General features: G+C 44.3%; 1 protein-coding gene across 1 annotated transcript; it reads left to right on the forward strand.

Annotated features, from left to right (window-relative positions):
* Positions 1–1,017: 1,017 nt before the first annotated feature.
* Positions 1,018–3,546, forward strand: LOC146784510 (small ribosomal subunit protein eS6-like). The gene is made up of 4 exons (XM_085635110.1): positions 1,018–1,023; positions 2,055–2,186; positions 2,811–3,021; positions 3,356–3,546. The coding sequence occupies exons 1-4, from the start codon at positions 1,018–1,020 to the stop codon at positions 3,544–3,546; spliced, it is 540 nt and encodes a 179-aa protein (XP_085491236.1).
* The last annotated feature ends 14,072 nt before the right edge of the window (positions 3,547–17,618 follow it).

Genomic DNA, 17,618 nt, shown 5'->3' on the forward strand with positions numbered 1-17,618 from the left:
CTTAGTTTCGCTCTGTTGCTCTGTTTTATGGTGCTGGGCCTATTTTTTAATCTCTCCATAATCTTGTTAATCCTACCCATCTAAAACCTATCTACCTCAAAATGTTTATTATATCCTTATCCTGTGTCTTTGTGTTTTAATTTTTTTCACTTTGTTTCTAATAATTTTGGTGTTTTTTTGCATGACTTTTGCACTTTATTTTCAGGTCTCGCCTGGCGTAGGCTGCGCAGATATGCGCAGTCTCGCTGGCAAAATTTACTGATTTAGGGTAGCTTTCACTAGCGTGGTTTAAGCCTCGCCCCTCTTTTCCATTGGCTGGCATCACCGTTTATGGTAAACGGTGGCCAGCCATTGGAAAAGAGCTTCCAGTGACGTACACTTTTCTCTTTTAGAGTCGTCCCAGTTGGACTGGCTGCCCTGATTTCGTGCTGGCGCAAAAGGTTTGTTATCTTTATGGGGCCAAACACATGGCCCCATAAAGATAAGAAACCTTTTAGCACAAAAGGAAGTCAGTCGAGCCAGTCCAACTGGGACGGCTCTAAAAGAGAAAAGTGTACAAACAAAAAACGTCATGCAGAGCGCTTGTTATATCTTTCCATGCACTTCGATGCTTGGGTTTAGCCGTGAGAAAGTGTCACTGTATTAGTGTAAAAAATGCGCTTTAAAAAAAGCAATTTTAACCTCAAAAGCTCATCTAAAATACAACCACCCTAGTTTCTTTCGTTTTGAAAAGTTGACAGGTAAATTGCGAAGGACAGCGTCGCACACACGAGCCTTGTTTTATTTTAGCTAAAAGTTATGCTTCTGCATGTGGCGTTTTCCTTCCCATGTCACAATTCAAAGTTCCGCATTAGAAGTTCTCTTATTTTAGCTGCTGCTAAGTCCGCTTTCTATGCAAAATGTAAACATCCCCAGATTGCGCGTCTTCTTTCTCGTGAGAGGTCCTCCGAGCTATGTGAATTCTCTGGGCGGAAGTTCTTTCTCTTTCCGGCGGCAGATCTCAGGCGAGTTGCGAGGATGAAGGTGAGCAGGCGATTCTGGCAACCAAGACACTTACGGACTCGGGAAATGTTGTGGTCAGCGGGTTGAGTTGGTCTTGGGGGTGCTAACCGAGAGCCTTCGGGGACTTGCAGCACTGCGTTGAGGAGGATGGAGGTGGATGGAGTGAGGGAGTAAGAAAAGCCGGGCTCCCTCTCCAAGATGGCGGCCTCCTGCAGTTGGAGGCATGGGCTGCAGACAGATCCCATGGTGGGAGCAGTCTTTTCAACAGGAGGCCTTAGCATGGGACAGTAGAGTTAGGAGAACTTCAGATTGTGCGCTTAATGAAGTAAGGTGCTTTGGTATCCTGTATTGTACATCCTTACCTGTAGGCAACTCTTGTCATAGACCCGATCTGCCACGGTGACAAGTGTGTCATCCTACGTTTTAAGAAGACGCCCGGCTTTTAGAACAGGTACTTGTCTAGCTTATAACCTCCGCGTGTCACTTGGCACTTTAATATTTGCAGAGCTGCTTTGTTTGGTCGAGTGCCATGCTACAGCATTTAATGCTGTAATGACAACATCTCCGTTTTCCTTGGAGCGGTTATGGCCATGTTCCCTTTTTTGGTGTTCAGTCAAAGTATTTATCTTTTTAACACCCAAAAGTAAGCGATTCTCTTGGCTACAAAGTAATTGGGCGTGTTTATATATACGCACGCTTGTGTTATCGGCTGGACATGTGGACATCAGTCAGATGTACACACATCGGGCCGCGTTTGTTTGTTTGAATATTTCCAGCAATGGATGAGGAGGGCCTGTCATCTTAGCTGCTATTTGCGCACGTGGCAGTTGAATGCCACGTGTTTTCAAGTTTCGGAACAGAATGCAATCTCCATTTTTTGTGATCCCGTTAAAAGTAGCGTAAAAATTTTCTGCCTAGTGAAACGTCCTTTGTTTTCCTGCGACAGTTGTGAGACCAAGGCTCCTCGTAGGACTGAGGTGAAACTGCATGGGATGGGTTGGCGTGGACAGCGTGTGAATCTTTATTAATGATATGTCTTTTGTGTGCATTAGCTCAACATCTCTTTCCCGGCCACTGGCTGCCAGAAGCTCATCGAAGTGGATGATGAGCGCAAACTCCGAACTTTCTACGCGAAGCGCATGGCCACCGAAGTTCCTGCTGATCCCTTAGGTGATGAGTGGAAGGTGAGACGAGACTACGTGTTTATGTGATTTGTGGAGTGTTGCAAATGAGTGCACGGGAAAGTAACTTGGAGGGGGTCGGGTGTGCTGTTGAAGATGTAACTTAATTATTTTTGGAATGCAAGTGTTGAGTAATTTCATTTTAGTATCGCTCCATTTTCTATACAGCATAAAAAGTAGTTAAGTGAAAGAACTTTGTATTGAGGTTCTCGTTAGTTCCTTGTGTGTGAAATATGCGTGCCTATTATACGTGCCACATTCTGTGTTGCCTGCTTATTCAACTCAGTTGTTTTTGTTTTACAAGTCTGCATTGTACTACGCTTAGCTTGCTATTGTCAGCTGATATTTTTGGAACGGCTCGCATATACCACGTAGGCTACAAGTTAATTGCTGCTTTTAAAATACATGTTGTTTGGTGTTAGTGACTGATTTACTGCTAGCGGTGGTTAAATAGAGCAGCAGATTACCGTACATTTTGAAGCTCGTCATGTGATATTGGAATACTGTTGGACCCTTCACAGCTCAGATGGTTTCAGTACGGTATGGCGATGCTAATGTTATTTTAATGTGTGAGTAACACACCTTTGGCCATCCTAAGCCCCAAACTGTCATGTTTTACTTGTCTAGGGGTATGTTGTCCGCATCAGCGGTGGCAATGACAAGCAGGGGTTTCCCACGAAGCAAGGAGTCCTGACCCACACTCGTGTCCGGCTGCTCCTTAGCAAGGGGCACACCTGCTATTGCCCAAGAAGAACTGGAGAACGCAAGCATAAATCTGTGCGTAGTTGCATTGTTGATGCCAACTTGAGCGTGCTCAACTTGGTGATTGTGAGGAAAGGTGAGATGCATTCTTTTTTTAACCGTTAATAAACACGTCATGTTTTGGATACTGTCCATTCCCTGAGCGAATTAGTAAAACTAATGGATTGTTTCATCAAGTGACTGAGCGGCGAGATCTCAGAACCCTTTCAAGTGTCTATTTTAGCAGTGACATAACTGTTGTGGATTTGCAGATGCTGGTGCAAATAACACCTGATTTTTGAGGACGCAGACTCTAATTCCCTATTTTGCCATTGTATTCCAGCCCTCATTTTGCAGGATCATTGCCCCGTCAATGAATTGTGCTAAATAGAGGATAACGTCGTATAATGTCTTTATTAATTTCCTTGTAGGCGAGAAAGATATTCCTGGCCTGACTGACAACACTGTCCCCCGTCGTCTTGGTCCAAAGAGAGCGAGTAGAATCCGCAAGCTCTTCAACCTTTCCAAAGAAGATGATGTCCGCCAGTATGTTGTGAGGAAACCCCTGAGCAAAGAAGGTAGGCATGCAAAACACTGTATCCAATCTATAGATACAGTTTAATTAATCCTTCATCAATTTTCTGTCAATCTCTTACATCTAATTTCTTATTCGGACCAACAATGACTGCATCTTCATTATGGTTCCACAACAACTGACTGTGCCGGGATTAGGGAGATGGGTAAATATTAAGTTAGAAATAAACATAGAAGATAGAGGTTCAGTCTAGGCGGGTCGGAAGGATCTTTGTAGCCAGTATAGCATGACGGAGAATGGTTTGAAAACATGCAAGTGTCTCTAGGAGCGTGTTTGCACCCATCCCGGGTCTGGAGATTTTGTCGTAGTTGAGTTTGACAGCATTTCTGTAGCTGGGAGAGCGCTCTCATACTGCAGCCACATCTTTGACTTGTAAAATATTTTATTTGCCCAGCTAACTTCAGCCACATCGCCAAATGGCAAGTTTACATTTGGGATGCTACCCATTCTGCCTCCCATCCCATCCCATTGCCCAGGGGTAAAATAAGGATTCAATTGTAGGTTTCTCTTGCTCCAATTTTATTTGTGTATTAATCAATAGGTAATATTCTGTAGGGACTACCTCTGTGATTACTAGATGTAAAATACTGACCGCGTAAGTCTCGTAGCTTGTCACCTGCCATTCAGGTCTTTCGTATAGATGTGAGAAACGTACGCTCACATGAAGCTATGTTTGCTGGGATGGTTTGCTTGCTGGCTTAGTTTCTTACCTGCATCTCTGATACCTAGGTTCAAATTTACTAAAACTTGGACTCTTCATTGCAAATGTGCATTATATTGTATGTTTAAATCAAGATAAGGGAGATAGAAGGAGATGTGGTCCATTCACCTTCCGGCAAGTAGTTTATAATCAAAAAAGAATGGATCACTTGTACCTGTTTTCCAGGGTTATATGGTTTTTCATCTATTCCTTAAAAAACCCTCATTCACGTTTAGGTGGTTCGTAGGGCGGTATATCTTGATTCTCCGCCTAAAAAACGTGACAGCAACATCATTGGGTTTTGTTTATGCTTCCTCCACCCGGAGGGAACCACTGGATTTTAACAGTAGTGATCAGAAATAAAAATTGTGATAAAGTGCTCGTGTTGAGTGAAAAAATATTTTTAAAAAAAGGGTTTAGTCCCTCATGCTACCTGGACTATGTTTTTATTATTGTCTTGTGCATGGGAAAAGAATAATAAAGGGGAAGGTTGTGCAGAACGGGCATTTAGTGAGTCCACTGCGCAATCAGTCCGAATAGTTGGTCGACATGTTTCAGCACTTTATTCGCCCCGAAGGGTCGGGGGGCTTTCGTCAGGACCTTGAAGGTGTTGAAAGGGTGCTGGGATAAAGGGATAATACCCGAATCAAAAACAGGGGGAGTTCAAATGTCAATCTGTAGAACTCCTAAGGAAGGTTATTTGCCTTCTGGTGCTTCTATTCGAGGCTTCAATAAATAGGTAAGGACGCGGTTTGCTGCGGGTTTTCGCAGGATGCACGAAACAGGAAGACAGCGTCAGCACAAGTTGTGCATCCTGCGAAAACCCGCAGCAAACCCCGTCCGTACCTATTTATTGAAGCCTCGAATAGAAGCACCAGAAGGCAAATAACCTTCCTTAGGAGTTCTACAGATTGACATTTGAACTCCCCCTGTTTTTGATTCTGGGTATTATCCCTTTATCCCAGCACCCTTTCATCACCTTCAAGGTCCTGACGAAAGCCCCCCGACCCTTCGGGGCGAACAAAGGGCTGAAACATGTCGACCAACTATTCGGACTGATTGCGCAGTGGACTCACTAAATGCCCGTTCTGCACAACCTTCCCCTTTTTTTATTCTTTTCCCATGCACAAAACAATGATAAAAACATAGTCCAGGTAGCATGAGGGACTAAACCCTTTTTTTAAACATATTTTTTCACTCAACACGAGCACTTTATCACAATTTTTATTTCTGATCACTACTGTTAAAATCCAGTGGTTCCCTCCGGGTGGAGGAAGCATAAACAAAACCCAATGATGATGCTGTCACGTTTTTTAGGCGGAGAATCAAGATATACCGCCCATTATATTGTATTTCCATGAACTATGCAGTCTACTTTTCAGGGTACTTGTCACCACCCTTCTGCTCTGAATACCCTGATCTTTTATTAGGTTTAGCCCTGACGGCACATGTGCTGTCTTTGCGAGACACGTTGGCATCCAGTTGACATACAACCCGGCCATAGTTTACAGTTTGTCACGGCATGCAGGCGCCATGTCCTCTTGTGTTTAGCCTTCCCCTGGAGAATGTATGAAACGCTTGTCGATCCATTGCTCCAGTTTTTGGAGCTACTTTTTTTTTCGTGTTCAAGCACTTCAAATAAGTGCTTGGGTTTTCATCTGTCCATGTACCTTCAATTCCTATACGCCCGCCCTCCACCCATGTTGCTTTCCTCCTCTCCGCCTCCCCCGCACTCTATGCCACTCTGCTATTCTCCACTCCATACCACTACACTCACACTATACTGCATTCTCTGCCGGTGCACTTTGCGCCATACCACTCCTTTCTACTCTATGCCACTTTACTTTGCACTACTGTGCATTACACCACTCTATGCCAGTGCACTCTAGGCCACTCTACACCACTGCACTCTACTCTGTGCCAGTCCACTGTGCAAAGGAGAAACCTATTGGCTTTGCCAAAGCTTTTTTAAATATAGTTAAATTGTAGTTTCAATTTTCTTGCCTACCACTATCTGCCCTTACGCAATACTATTCGTTTTACTGCATCTTTGGAAAGACAAGCTTTAAAAATGCAATAGGTCTCGCCTTTTATTAAGTTAAAGCCATTTGCTTTGCTATACAATACCATTAGCGAAGCAAATGGCTTCAACTTAATCAAAGGCGAGACCTATTGCATTTTCAATGCTTGTTTGCTTTGCTTTCTTTTTCCTTCCTTCCTTCTTTTTCCTTCTTCTACTTTCTCTTCTTCCCCGCCCCCCACCCAGCGCCATGCCACAGTAGGGGAGTGGCAGCACCAGGCCCTCCAGAACCACCATCTGCAGTCACCAACCTTGCAGTAGGCCGCCCAACAAAGGGGTGCAGCCCTGGGCACTATTCACAGAGGTGGAGGTGGCAGCACTAGTTTTTTTATGTGCAGCACCACCTCCTCTCCACCCTGGCAGTAGGCGGAAGGCCTGGTAGCAGCTACGCCCTCAGGGAGCAGAAGCAATGTTGGTAGAGGGTGCGCCGGCCTGTTTTCCGCTGTTCTGGGATCCGGCGCACCCAGCAACAGCTGACACACTCATGGGCGGACATCTTGGACCGGGACGAGGGCCTGTTAGACCTGCTGGGCGTGGAGGTTGCAGGGCTTGGTGAGTAATAATTATTGATTTGTTGTGTTCTATCTATGCTAATATTTTTTCCTAAATAACAAGCATTCAACTCACACTTAGGTAATTTAAGTTTATGTGATAAATATTATGTGATGGCCATCCTAGAGTAGACAGGTTCTTGGCAGCGCTACCTAATCCTACTTGTGTCGTTGGCGCTTGCTGGGACTGTTTAATAAAGAAGTTATTCAGAGACTCCTCTGTCCTTTCACTGAGATGGTGGTAGTTATTGGTATTAGAGAGCTAGCACATTCTTCTCTCACTTTTCTGTGCCTTTAATTTTGTACTTTGTACACTCCCAACACCCAAGCGATTGCCCAGTAATGTGTAGTAAGTAAATAGTAACTATGCATGCATCAGCATATATGCATTGGAAAGAAATGCAGAATGAGGAGACCAGTCAAAGGTTGAGAGATCGAGAATAAGATGAGAAGCAAAGATCAGTCATTGTGATTTATTAGTAATTCTAATGTAGTTCAGGACATTTGGGATAGGGTTGGGAAATTAAGGAATAGGTCCATGATAGTAATAGGAGAAGAAATCTCATTTAAAAATGTTAAATTAAGGGGGCGTGATTTGGCCAAGGACCAAGATCGCTGCTCGAGCTTGAAGCTCCGAAGGTTGCACCAACATTAGAAGGCCTAAAATCGCGACACTATTTCCAAATGCCTTCCATCATCCTAGTGAGTCATACAGAACACCCCGTCAAGTAACTGAAGCCGGCGAGGACCACGCAGAGCCAAGAGAAACGGAGACGCGGCTGGAGGTGATTGTGGCCTGACGTGACCCTCGGAGGCACCACGGTGACAGGGGCCACTGGTGAGCCTGAGGGCGGGGCTGTGATCCCGTCTGTGCAGAAATTGAGATCGGCTGGTACAAAGGCCAGAGACAAGAGATGTGCAGATCGCTGTAAGAGGAGGCATGGTGGATGGTGCCCGGCTATCACCACACTGAGGGAGGGGGTACTAAAGTGGTGGTGGTTCAGGCTTTGTTCGCATTTTGCGGATGCCTCGGTCTCGCGCTGAGTACAGATGTGTCTGCGGGATGATCAAGCTGGAGAGCTGTAGTGTGTGCCGTCAGTGTTAAAACACAAGCGCGTTCAACCAACGACGTGGGTAATACTAGTTGCAAGCGTGGGTTGTCTCCCTGAGCCCCGGGGGCAATACCCTGGGCCCTGGTTTCAGCTGCGGCAATAAAAGACCATGACTGCACAATCATGTGCAGCGCTAATCACTCCAGTGAACAGGGGTAGACAGGGAGAAGACTGAATTTGTTGTAGGCAAAACACCTTATGCTAACACTGTGGTGGCCTGCATGACACAGGTGACAGGGTATAGCCCCATCATAGAGGAAGCCACATTACACATTGGCACAATCCCAAAGGTCTGTCTGACAACTGGCATTCTAGCTAAGGGAGACTACTGTGATGGGGTGCACAGATCCTCGCCAGTGCTCACTGTTGGTCGATTCATCCAAGACCCCTAGACGTGGTGGAGATGAGCCAAGTGGGGGCACCGACTCATGCACAACATGTGCAGGTGCTGCAGTGGCTGAGGTAACTGTGGCGATACTTGCCAAACTGAAGGTGGCCTTCGGAGTGGTGAATACCCGCCTGGATATTAGCTGCTAAGCTGGAGGGCATGCACCAGCGACTTGACCAGCAAGAAGAGCGGTTAACTGCAGCTGAACAACTTATTTCTGATATGGAAGATGCTGGCTGCTACACTTCCAAATGACTAGACAAACTGGAGAAGCAACTTAAACAAACAGCGGCAAAAGCTGAAGACCTAGAGGCTAGATCATGCAGGAACAATTTACACATATCGGGAATTCCGGAGACTATCAACATGAGCAGCATGTGGAGCGGCTCTTTGCTGACCTATTCAGCAGGGATGTGTTCCCAACCATGTTTGCACTAGAGAGGGTGCACAGAACCCTCGGGCCGAGGCCGGTCCCTGGTGCCCCCGGATGGTAATCCCCAAAATATTGAATTATCAGGATCATGACACTGCACTGCGACTTGCCAAAGAAATAAGCTCACTGCAGTATCAAGCCATGGCACTGGCAATCTATTCAGCCTACACCCAAATTGTGCAGGAAGTGCAGCGCAAGTTCACGGACGTCAAGAACATCTTAAGTAATGCTAATGTGAAATATTCAATGCAATGCCCAGCAAAACTACCCATAAAATACAATGGCAAAGTGACTATTTTTGAGACAGCAGATGAGGCTGCCCAATGTTGCAAGCGGCATTGCACCAAACCCATTGCCATGAACAAGAGGACTGGCCAGTCTGTCTCTGCTCACTCATCAACCACATAATTCTGTTCTACGCGCGGTTCTAGTATTGTTGCAAATTGATGTATGACCTCTTTGTTCTCTCACTGGACCAGCGGAGGCAGGATGGCGTACTTCACCAAATGGGTGTACCTATGATTGTGTACTGATAAGGAGGGGGGTGAGAGATGGTTTGAACATAATTGTAAAGACGCACACCAAAAGTTGTTTCTTGCATTGAAGCAAACTCTCCAAGATAAGGCCCAAAATAGCTATACTCAGGAAAAAGTATAAACAAACGCTAAAAAGTCATAAAACAGAAATTAATAATGAAGTCTGGAATGATGTGCAGTCTACAGATATTATCAAAAATAGTGCAAGGTTTTTGGGAGATTGTTAATATTCCATTCTTTAGGGGAGAGAGCAATTGCCCACTGGATTGTGCCATACACGAAGATCAGTAGTTCAACCATTTTAAATATATCTATAGTGACCAGGTAGATGGGGGTACCTCATCCCCTTTGCTTGGTCAAGGGAAAATACGCCTTGGTTTTTAATGAAGAAGAATTAAATAAGGCCATAACACAAATGACAAGTAACAAAGCACCGGGACCGGACAGTGTCCCGGCCGATCTTTACAAGTTAAATGTGACACTATGGTCTAAAATATTGGCACATGTTTTGTTTCTAATGTAACCTGTTTGCATGGCCTGCCTAGGTCTTGGTCACAATCTACCATTATACCATTCTTTAAGAAGGGGCAGAGAGAGGACCTACGATGTTACAGGCCAATATCATTGATTGATTCAGCTGTAAAAGTAATGGGGAGAGTTATCCTTAAGAAATGAACGGATTAGCTAGATGAACGTAAGGTATTGTCAAACTTACAGTATGGGTTTAGGAAAGGTAGGGGTACGACTGATCTGTGCTTAAATTTACATCTGATAACAGGGAAATATATTACCGCTAAAAAGAGGACACTACATCTGGCCTTAATTGCTCTGTCCTCGGCTTTTGACTGAGTAAACAGATCCAAACTATGGGTATTATTAACTAACATAGGAATGGACCGGAATACTGTTAACTTTCTGTCCCACCTGCATAGGGACCTTTTGGCCAAGGTGAGATACGATCAAAGGGGCAACCACACACAGTAGATTTGTATAACAAGAGGAGATAGACAGGGATGTATCTTAGCTCCCCTATTGTTTACGTTATACATTAAGAATCTAGACTCATCCCTGTGCACGGCCTGTATTAATATCCCCTGTGCAGGGTATTGTTCAATCCCCGCGCTCCTATATGCGTATGACTCTGTATTACTAGCACGGACAGCGACTGGGCTTCAGTGTCTCCTAGATTCCTTTTCTGATTTCATGAGATCATTAGATTTAAGTGTCAATTTCTCTATATCGCACCCAATGATTATGGGCCTGAGACCAAAAACCAATTTCTGCGAAGGAAATGGAATGACAAGGTGACCACTTTCTCATATATAGGGGTATTGTTTGATGAAAGGGGCACATAGGTACTGCAAAAAAAGCAAAAAAGAAGGTTATGTTGAGAGCGACAGTAGCAGTCCTTGATTTTAAACGCAGGCTGGGGGCTAAATCTTTCCAAGCCATGCAAAATATATACAGAGCCAAGTGTACTGCTATTGCTAATTATGGGTCAGATATCTGGGGATATATAGAAGGAGGCTGAAAAACTCCAAATAGTGAAGAATAAGTTCTTCAGAAACCTACTTTTGTTTCTGTAATCAACACCTTCTTATATTATTCATCAGGAACTGGGTATTGGTTTGTATCAGATCTGATTGGTATGGCTCCTCTTTTGCGACGGATCATGATCTGAACCAACCCCGAATTCAAATGAATTGTAAGATTGTTCAGGATTGTTTATCTCTAGATAAAGCAAGTAGCATCCCCTGGCTAGGTTGTATCAAGCGTTTAACAGTGAAATTACGGCAGCCCACCTTATTTGACTCCTCCAACAAGCTAGTGAGAGAGGACTCGTTGCGGGTGAAAAAATATTTTATGTGATGCAAGCAGAGAGAGAGGCTGGAGAGCTCCTGAAATCCACAGTACGACCCCATATACTATTGAAAATATTGCCAGCAATATATCCGTACCTCCATGAAATAACAAAGCCTTACCACCGCTTCCTTTTAACAAGATTTAGATTTAACCTTTTGCACTTTGTTTTGGCAGAACTCCATGGCTGGTGCAAGATGAAAGACTTGGGCCCTTGCTCTTTTGATAATTGTTGCTATTCAAGACACTTTGCACTTTATAATGTTCTGCGACTATTATCATCATATTTACAAGGTTTTTTAATACCTATACTGAAAAATAAAGGCTTTATGCAGGTTAGGCCTGCATCAATATATTTTCAGATGCTGAATAACCCATGGGAATGTTTCAATATTGCCAGCTTTTTAGTTCCAGCGGTTAGGTTTTTGTGACGTGGTTTCCATCTGTTTCCTATTCAGAAATTATGGTGAATGATTTTTATCTCAGAGCTCTGGCACATAAGCTTGCTTTCAAAAGAATTATGTATACACTAAACCCTTTATAATGATGGAAAATGATTTTTATTCCGATGTCTTTGCTATATAAGATCATGTTCCTAAAGAAATACATATATTTTTTAAATGGTTCTTTCTGATGTTATGTAATATACTTTTAAGGTTTTAAATTAATCGGATAAAGTGATTCTGACTGACTGACTGATTGTATACTGTTGAAGGTATTGAAGACTGCGAGTACTCTTCAAACTCACTAATCGCCAGGCTATTACTAATTGGTGCAAATCCAACACCAATAGGTACTCTCCTTGAGTGTTGCCTCCCCCAAGAATGACTCCTTCAAATTGTTTTCATTCTTTGATAGGGGTATGTATATTGGGATCCTCTGGTAGTATCTGTTATGCTGCCGGAAGTGGGAGGGGGGATATTGGGGTTACTGCACTATGTTATATCTGCTCTCTTCTCTTATTCAACTTGTTTCTATATCTGCACGTAATGACGATGGTGTCCTATGGTCCTATGCGCGTGTGTTACCTCACTTTTGGAGGGCGGTCTGTGCATACTGTTTTTTTCCAAATCTTTTTATTGTGCAGAAGAACATGTTATTGATACATTTGCAGATGATTATATGAAATATTTCAGCAATTGCCTACATTGGTTATGATTCCCTTCACGTTGTTCCTCCTTAGTTCCTGCAGTGTGGCTGATAGGTCCTCCGCGTGAGAGTTCCAGATCGCTGTTAGCGTAGGGCCCTGAGAAGGTGGAGTGCATACCCCTCACTTATGGGCATTCCATCCTCCCCACACCTGCTTCCATTTCGTAGGGCATCCACTGCCTATATAGACTGCTTTCTCGGCTATCATGGCCCAATCCATGTCTTTGCACCATTCAGTGTGGGTTGGTGCAAGCTGGGCTCCCCATGTTGCGCTTAGCAATCATCATACCCAGTGTCGGGCAGGTCAGATTTTTACGGTTGAGGCCTGTCGCCTCCCAAATGTTAAGAAGGCATCTTTTGGGTTCTGGTTGAACTGGGACCCCGCATACCTGTGTGATTGTTTGCATGATTGTTTCCCAGTAGGTCCAAATCTTTGGGCAATGCCATATGATATGGTAGAATGTACCTTACCCCCTACACTGACGCAGACAAAGTGAGGAGTCAGTTCTTCCCATTTTAACCATGGTTTCTCTGGGCAGGTAAGTCCTTTGGAGCACTTTATGTTGTATTAATCTCAATTTAGAGGGTATTGCCACTTCCCGCGGGGACTCTAGGGCTTCCTGCCAGTCAGTGTTGTCAAGTTCCCCTACGTCTACCTGCCATCTCTCATGTAGGCATTGCATTGGGTCAGTCAAGTTGCTGATTAGTTTTTGGTAGGTTAATGAGATTGCTCTGTGGTCCATTCTCTCTGAGAGAAACCTGTCCTCCCTCTCCCAGAATATATCTATACATGCGGTGTTATTGTGTGGGCTGTATGTCCAATGATTTACGACCACTAGCTGCAATGCCCAGTAATATGCCTGTATATGTGGCAACGTGATGCAGCCATCATACCATTCCTTCACTAGCTTTTTTGTCGCAATGCGAAGCGGTTTCCCATCCCACAGTAGAGCACGAATTTCTGCGTCAATGGCCTAAAAGTAGGTCCGTGGTATCTGGTATGGTGTGTTTTGGAGGACATATAGAATTCTGGGCAGTGCCATCATCTTAAAGAGTGCTGCACGCCCCAGTAATGTCAGAGGGAGGGGGCACCAATGCTTTACAGCACCCTGTAAGCGTCTTACAGGCTCTTAGAGGTGCATGTCAATGAACTTCTCGAGGTTCATTGTGGCAAAGATGCCCCGGTAACGAAAGCCATCTTCCACCACTGTGACCCGCCATTCCTTTGGTACTATTGGAGGCGGGCTATGGAGAACATATAAGACTGATTTGGACCAATTCCTTGTGTGCCCCAAGTTTTTCCCGAAGTTTGTGAATATGTTTCTTATTCTGGCTAGGGAGGTGTTGGAGATGTGGCGTGCAAAAGAGTGTTCTCCATATAAAGTGATATACGGTCCTCCCATTCCTCTACCCATTGTAGTCCCTGTGTCAGGAGGTCTCCACTGACTCATGCCGCAAGTGGTTCCAGCACGAGTGTGAATAGTATTGGCGACTGGGGGCATCCCTGTTGCATCCCTCACCTGAGAGGAAAGGTCACTGAGAGACTAGCATTAACTGTTACCTTCGACAAAGGCTTCGTATAAAGGAGGGGGATCCAAGTCCTGAACTTGGGGCTGAACCCCATGCGTTCCAGGACTGTGAATGGGAACATACATTCAATGGTATCAAAGGCCATGTGAGCATCCAAGGAGAAGACAATAAATAGCCTCTTCTCGGATGGTGCTCTTCCTCCCTAGTATTCCATGTAAGCATCATAGGTTGAGTCCAGTGTTTCTACCTGGCATGATTGCCAGATTGATCTGGGTGTACCAATTTGCTACGGTATGGCGTCAGTCTGTTTGCAAATATTTTAACTAGTATTTTAGCTTCTGCCTTAAGCAGGAAGATGGAACGGGATGAGGCGTAGTCTTCTACTGGCTTGCCTGGTTAGCGGATGGTGACTATGGTCATCAATCGTTTGTCCCTTGGGACCTCCCCTACCTCCGAACTAGCCTGGTACATATTGAGGAGGTATGGTGTCAACTGTGATGCTGTCATTTTATACAGCTCAATTGAGATGCCATTGGGGCCCATAGCCTTCCCGAACTGTACATTGCCAATGACCAAGGCTATTTCTTCCTCTGTGAGATCGCCCTCAAGTTGTAATGCTTACTCTGAGGTGAGGGTTGTGAGGTGGATATCTATAAGGAATTCGGCAGAGTCTGCTGCTGTGGTCGTGGTTACTGGGTTGTAGATCTTTGCGTAGTATTTTGCAAATGCTTCTGCAATGAGTTGTGGGTTTCTAAGCGTGTCCCCTGTTTCTGATTGGAGCCAGGCTGTCCATCTATCTGCTCGCGCGCGTCTATCCAGCCAGGCTAGCAGTTTACCCACCTTGTCTCCTACATCATAAATTTGATCTGTGCATACTTGACCTCCCGGTACACTAGCTCCAGTCATCCATGTGTACTCTCACTAAAACCATAGAACAACGCTCACTGAAATGCATTACATGGAATATACGAGGGCTCTCTAACCCTAGGAAGGACCGAGAAGGACTATCCTATTTAATCAGGCATGGGGCGCAGGTCCCTTTCCTCCAAGAGACCCTCTGCACCCCAGACACTACGTCCCACTATGCTTCTGCTTGGGGTACAAACCATTTCTTTGTGATCTATAGTACGTATGCCAGGGGGGTGTGTATCCTAGTACACAGGTCTATATATTTCACAACGCAGGAAGTGATTGCTGACCCTGGGGATTGATTATAGTAGCAGGTACACTAGCCGCTACTCCTCTACTGTTAGTAAACATTTTTGTGCCAAACACGGACTCTCCACAAATATATACTCGTGCATATCTGCACAACTTACTCGACTGCGAACAACATAGTGGAGATCGTCATGGTCTGGCTAGAATCGGGATAGCAACAATTCTTAGCAGCACCTATCACATGCGATGAGATTGTTCAAGCAATAGTAGATCTCAAAGGAACCCGTGGCCCTGGGCTGGATGGCTTCACCTGAGCTTTTTACAAAGCATATAAAACTGAATTGACCCCGCACCTCCTCGAGGTATACACAGACGTCTTGACTGACAGCATCCTCCTTCCAACAATGTGGGAAGTGGTCATAAACCTCCTGTTAAAACCTTGCAAACCGCTGGAACCCTGTGCATCCTAATGCCCATTGGGCCCGATTCACAGAACTAACTTAAGACAAAGTCCTAAACTTACTACCATTTTGGTATTCACAGAAGGCACTTACTCATTTCGGTATTCACAGAAGTTAGGACTCCTAACTTTAGGACTCCTAAATGCTTTCTGTGAATACCGAAAGCCTTAAAATTAGGATTTTTCTCAGTTTAGTAGTAGTATAGTTAGGACTCCTAACTTTAGGACTCCTAAATACCTTCTGTGAATACCGAAAGCCTTAAAATTAGGATTTTTCTCAGTTTAGTAGTAGTAAAGTTAGGAGTCCTAACTTTAGGACTCCTAAACTGAGAAAAATCCTAATTTTAAGACTTTCGGTATTCACAGAAGGCATTTAGGAGTCCTAAAGTTAGGAGTCCTAACTTCTGTGAATACCGAAGTGAGTAAGTGTCTTCTGTGAATACCAAAATGAGTAAGTGCCTTCTGTGAACACCAAAATGGTAGTAAGTTTAGGATTTTGTCTTAAGTTAGTTCTGTGAATCGGGCCCATTGTCTCTATTAAACCATGACTACAACATTTAGCCAAAGTCCTGGCTACAAGCCTGTCCCTACTAATGAACACAATTATATCTCCAATGCAATCAGGCTTTATACCCAATCGCTCCACGTCAGTAAACATGCGCACTATATTCGCAGTTATCAATCAGATCAATCTAGAGCTACTGGCAGTTGAAGTTCTATTAGATGCTGAAAAAGCATTTGACTCGCTAGAGTCACCTTTCGTCTCGCCACTTTGAGCAAACTTGGCTGCCCTAAAGGATTCTTAGGGCAGCTTGCTTAAAAGTAAATGGTACTATACCGGACTGGTTCCTGCGACCCCGGGGTACCCGAGGGATGCCCGCTAGCCTCGCTATTATTTATTATTGCCATGGACCCACTTGTTCAACAGTTACAAGAACGCCAGTTGGGGAAAGGGCTTCAATTCCAGCGTGGCCCATTGCTGGTGTCGTTATATGTAGACAATGTTATGCTATTTCTCAGTAACCCGGATTCCAATCTGGCCCTGGTGCTGAGAGAGGTGGTCTGTTATGGGGCACTGTCTGGGTTGTCAAAAAACTGGTCCAAGTCCGATATCTTCCCATTAACAGACGCCACTATCCAGGTTACTCTTGACTTCCCTCTCAAATGTTGCATGGACCCTCCCAAATATTTGGAGGTTTACTTACATCGTTCAAGTTCCGAGGAAATGAGACTGAACTATGGCCCAGCGGTGGACAAATTAATCACATTAATTGATAAATGGATAAAACGCCCTCTGTTCATGGCCGGTAGGATTGCAATAATAAAAATGGGAGTACTACTCCATTTTTAGGTCAAGCGTACAGCGCTTGCGCTGTCGCTTAGCGACCTATTGTGTATGGTTTAGGAGTTGAACTCCACCCATTCTTAGCCGATTGCTTGTATTGGTCTCTGTTAGTGCCCTTTAAAAATGCTTGCTTTCAAATGGGCAACCCGCCGTCTTTCTTCCTCCTCCTCGTTTCCGGTTTTCCCCAGTGCAGCACCGACCAACTACTACATTATTACATCCTACATGTTTACGTCTTCGTTGGGGGGACTACTTTTGTTCTTTGTGCGTTTCCCTGCCTCAGCGCCACACTTGTTTTACGTCCGCTGCGCACCTTTGTTCCTTGTTATGTTTATATAACCAGCGTGGCCGCCTCAGCTGATATAATGGGTATTTACGGCCGCATGTTTGTTTGTTTTTTCTATTTTTTAACTTTTGTTAGAATCGCGCACCCAGACTTTAGTTTTGAATATCTTAAGCAAAAGCGTGGGTGCCTCAATTGTTTCAAAAGTAAATAAATAGAAATTAATGTGCATTTGTTTCTATTTCTTGACTTTAGAAGCAATTGTGGCACCCGCGCTTTAACTTAAGATGTTTAATTCTAAAGCGCGTTTGCCACCATTGTAATAAAAGCAAAATAATTGAAAGAAAAAAAAACACGTCCACCATTTTTTTCTGTTTGTTTACTGTTCTTGCAATGGCGGCACATGGGTTTAGCTTTAAACATCTTAAGCTAAAGCGCAGTGCCGCGATTGCTTCAAAAGTCAAGAAATAGAAAAAAAGATTTAAAAAAAAATCTATTTCTTGACTTTTGGAGT

Source organism: Triturus cristatus, chromosome 11, assembly GCF_964204655.1.
Source record: "Triturus cristatus chromosome 11, aTriCri1.1, whole genome shotgun sequence".
NCBI classification, from domain to species: domain Eukaryota; kingdom Metazoa; phylum Chordata; class Amphibia; order Caudata; family Salamandridae; genus Triturus; species Triturus cristatus.

Bases quoted from the DNA above. Each gene is read 5' to 3' on its own strand.
- LOC146784510 (XM_085635110.1), top strand. The intron at 2,187-2,810 runs GTGAGACGAGAC...TTACTTGTCTAG, and splicing joins CCTTAGGTGATGAGTGGAAG to GGGTATGTTGTCCGCATCAG. The intron at 3,022-3,355 runs GTGAGATGCATT...ATTTCCTTGTAG, and splicing joins CTTGGTGATTGTGAGGAAAG to GCGAGAAAGATATTCCTGGC.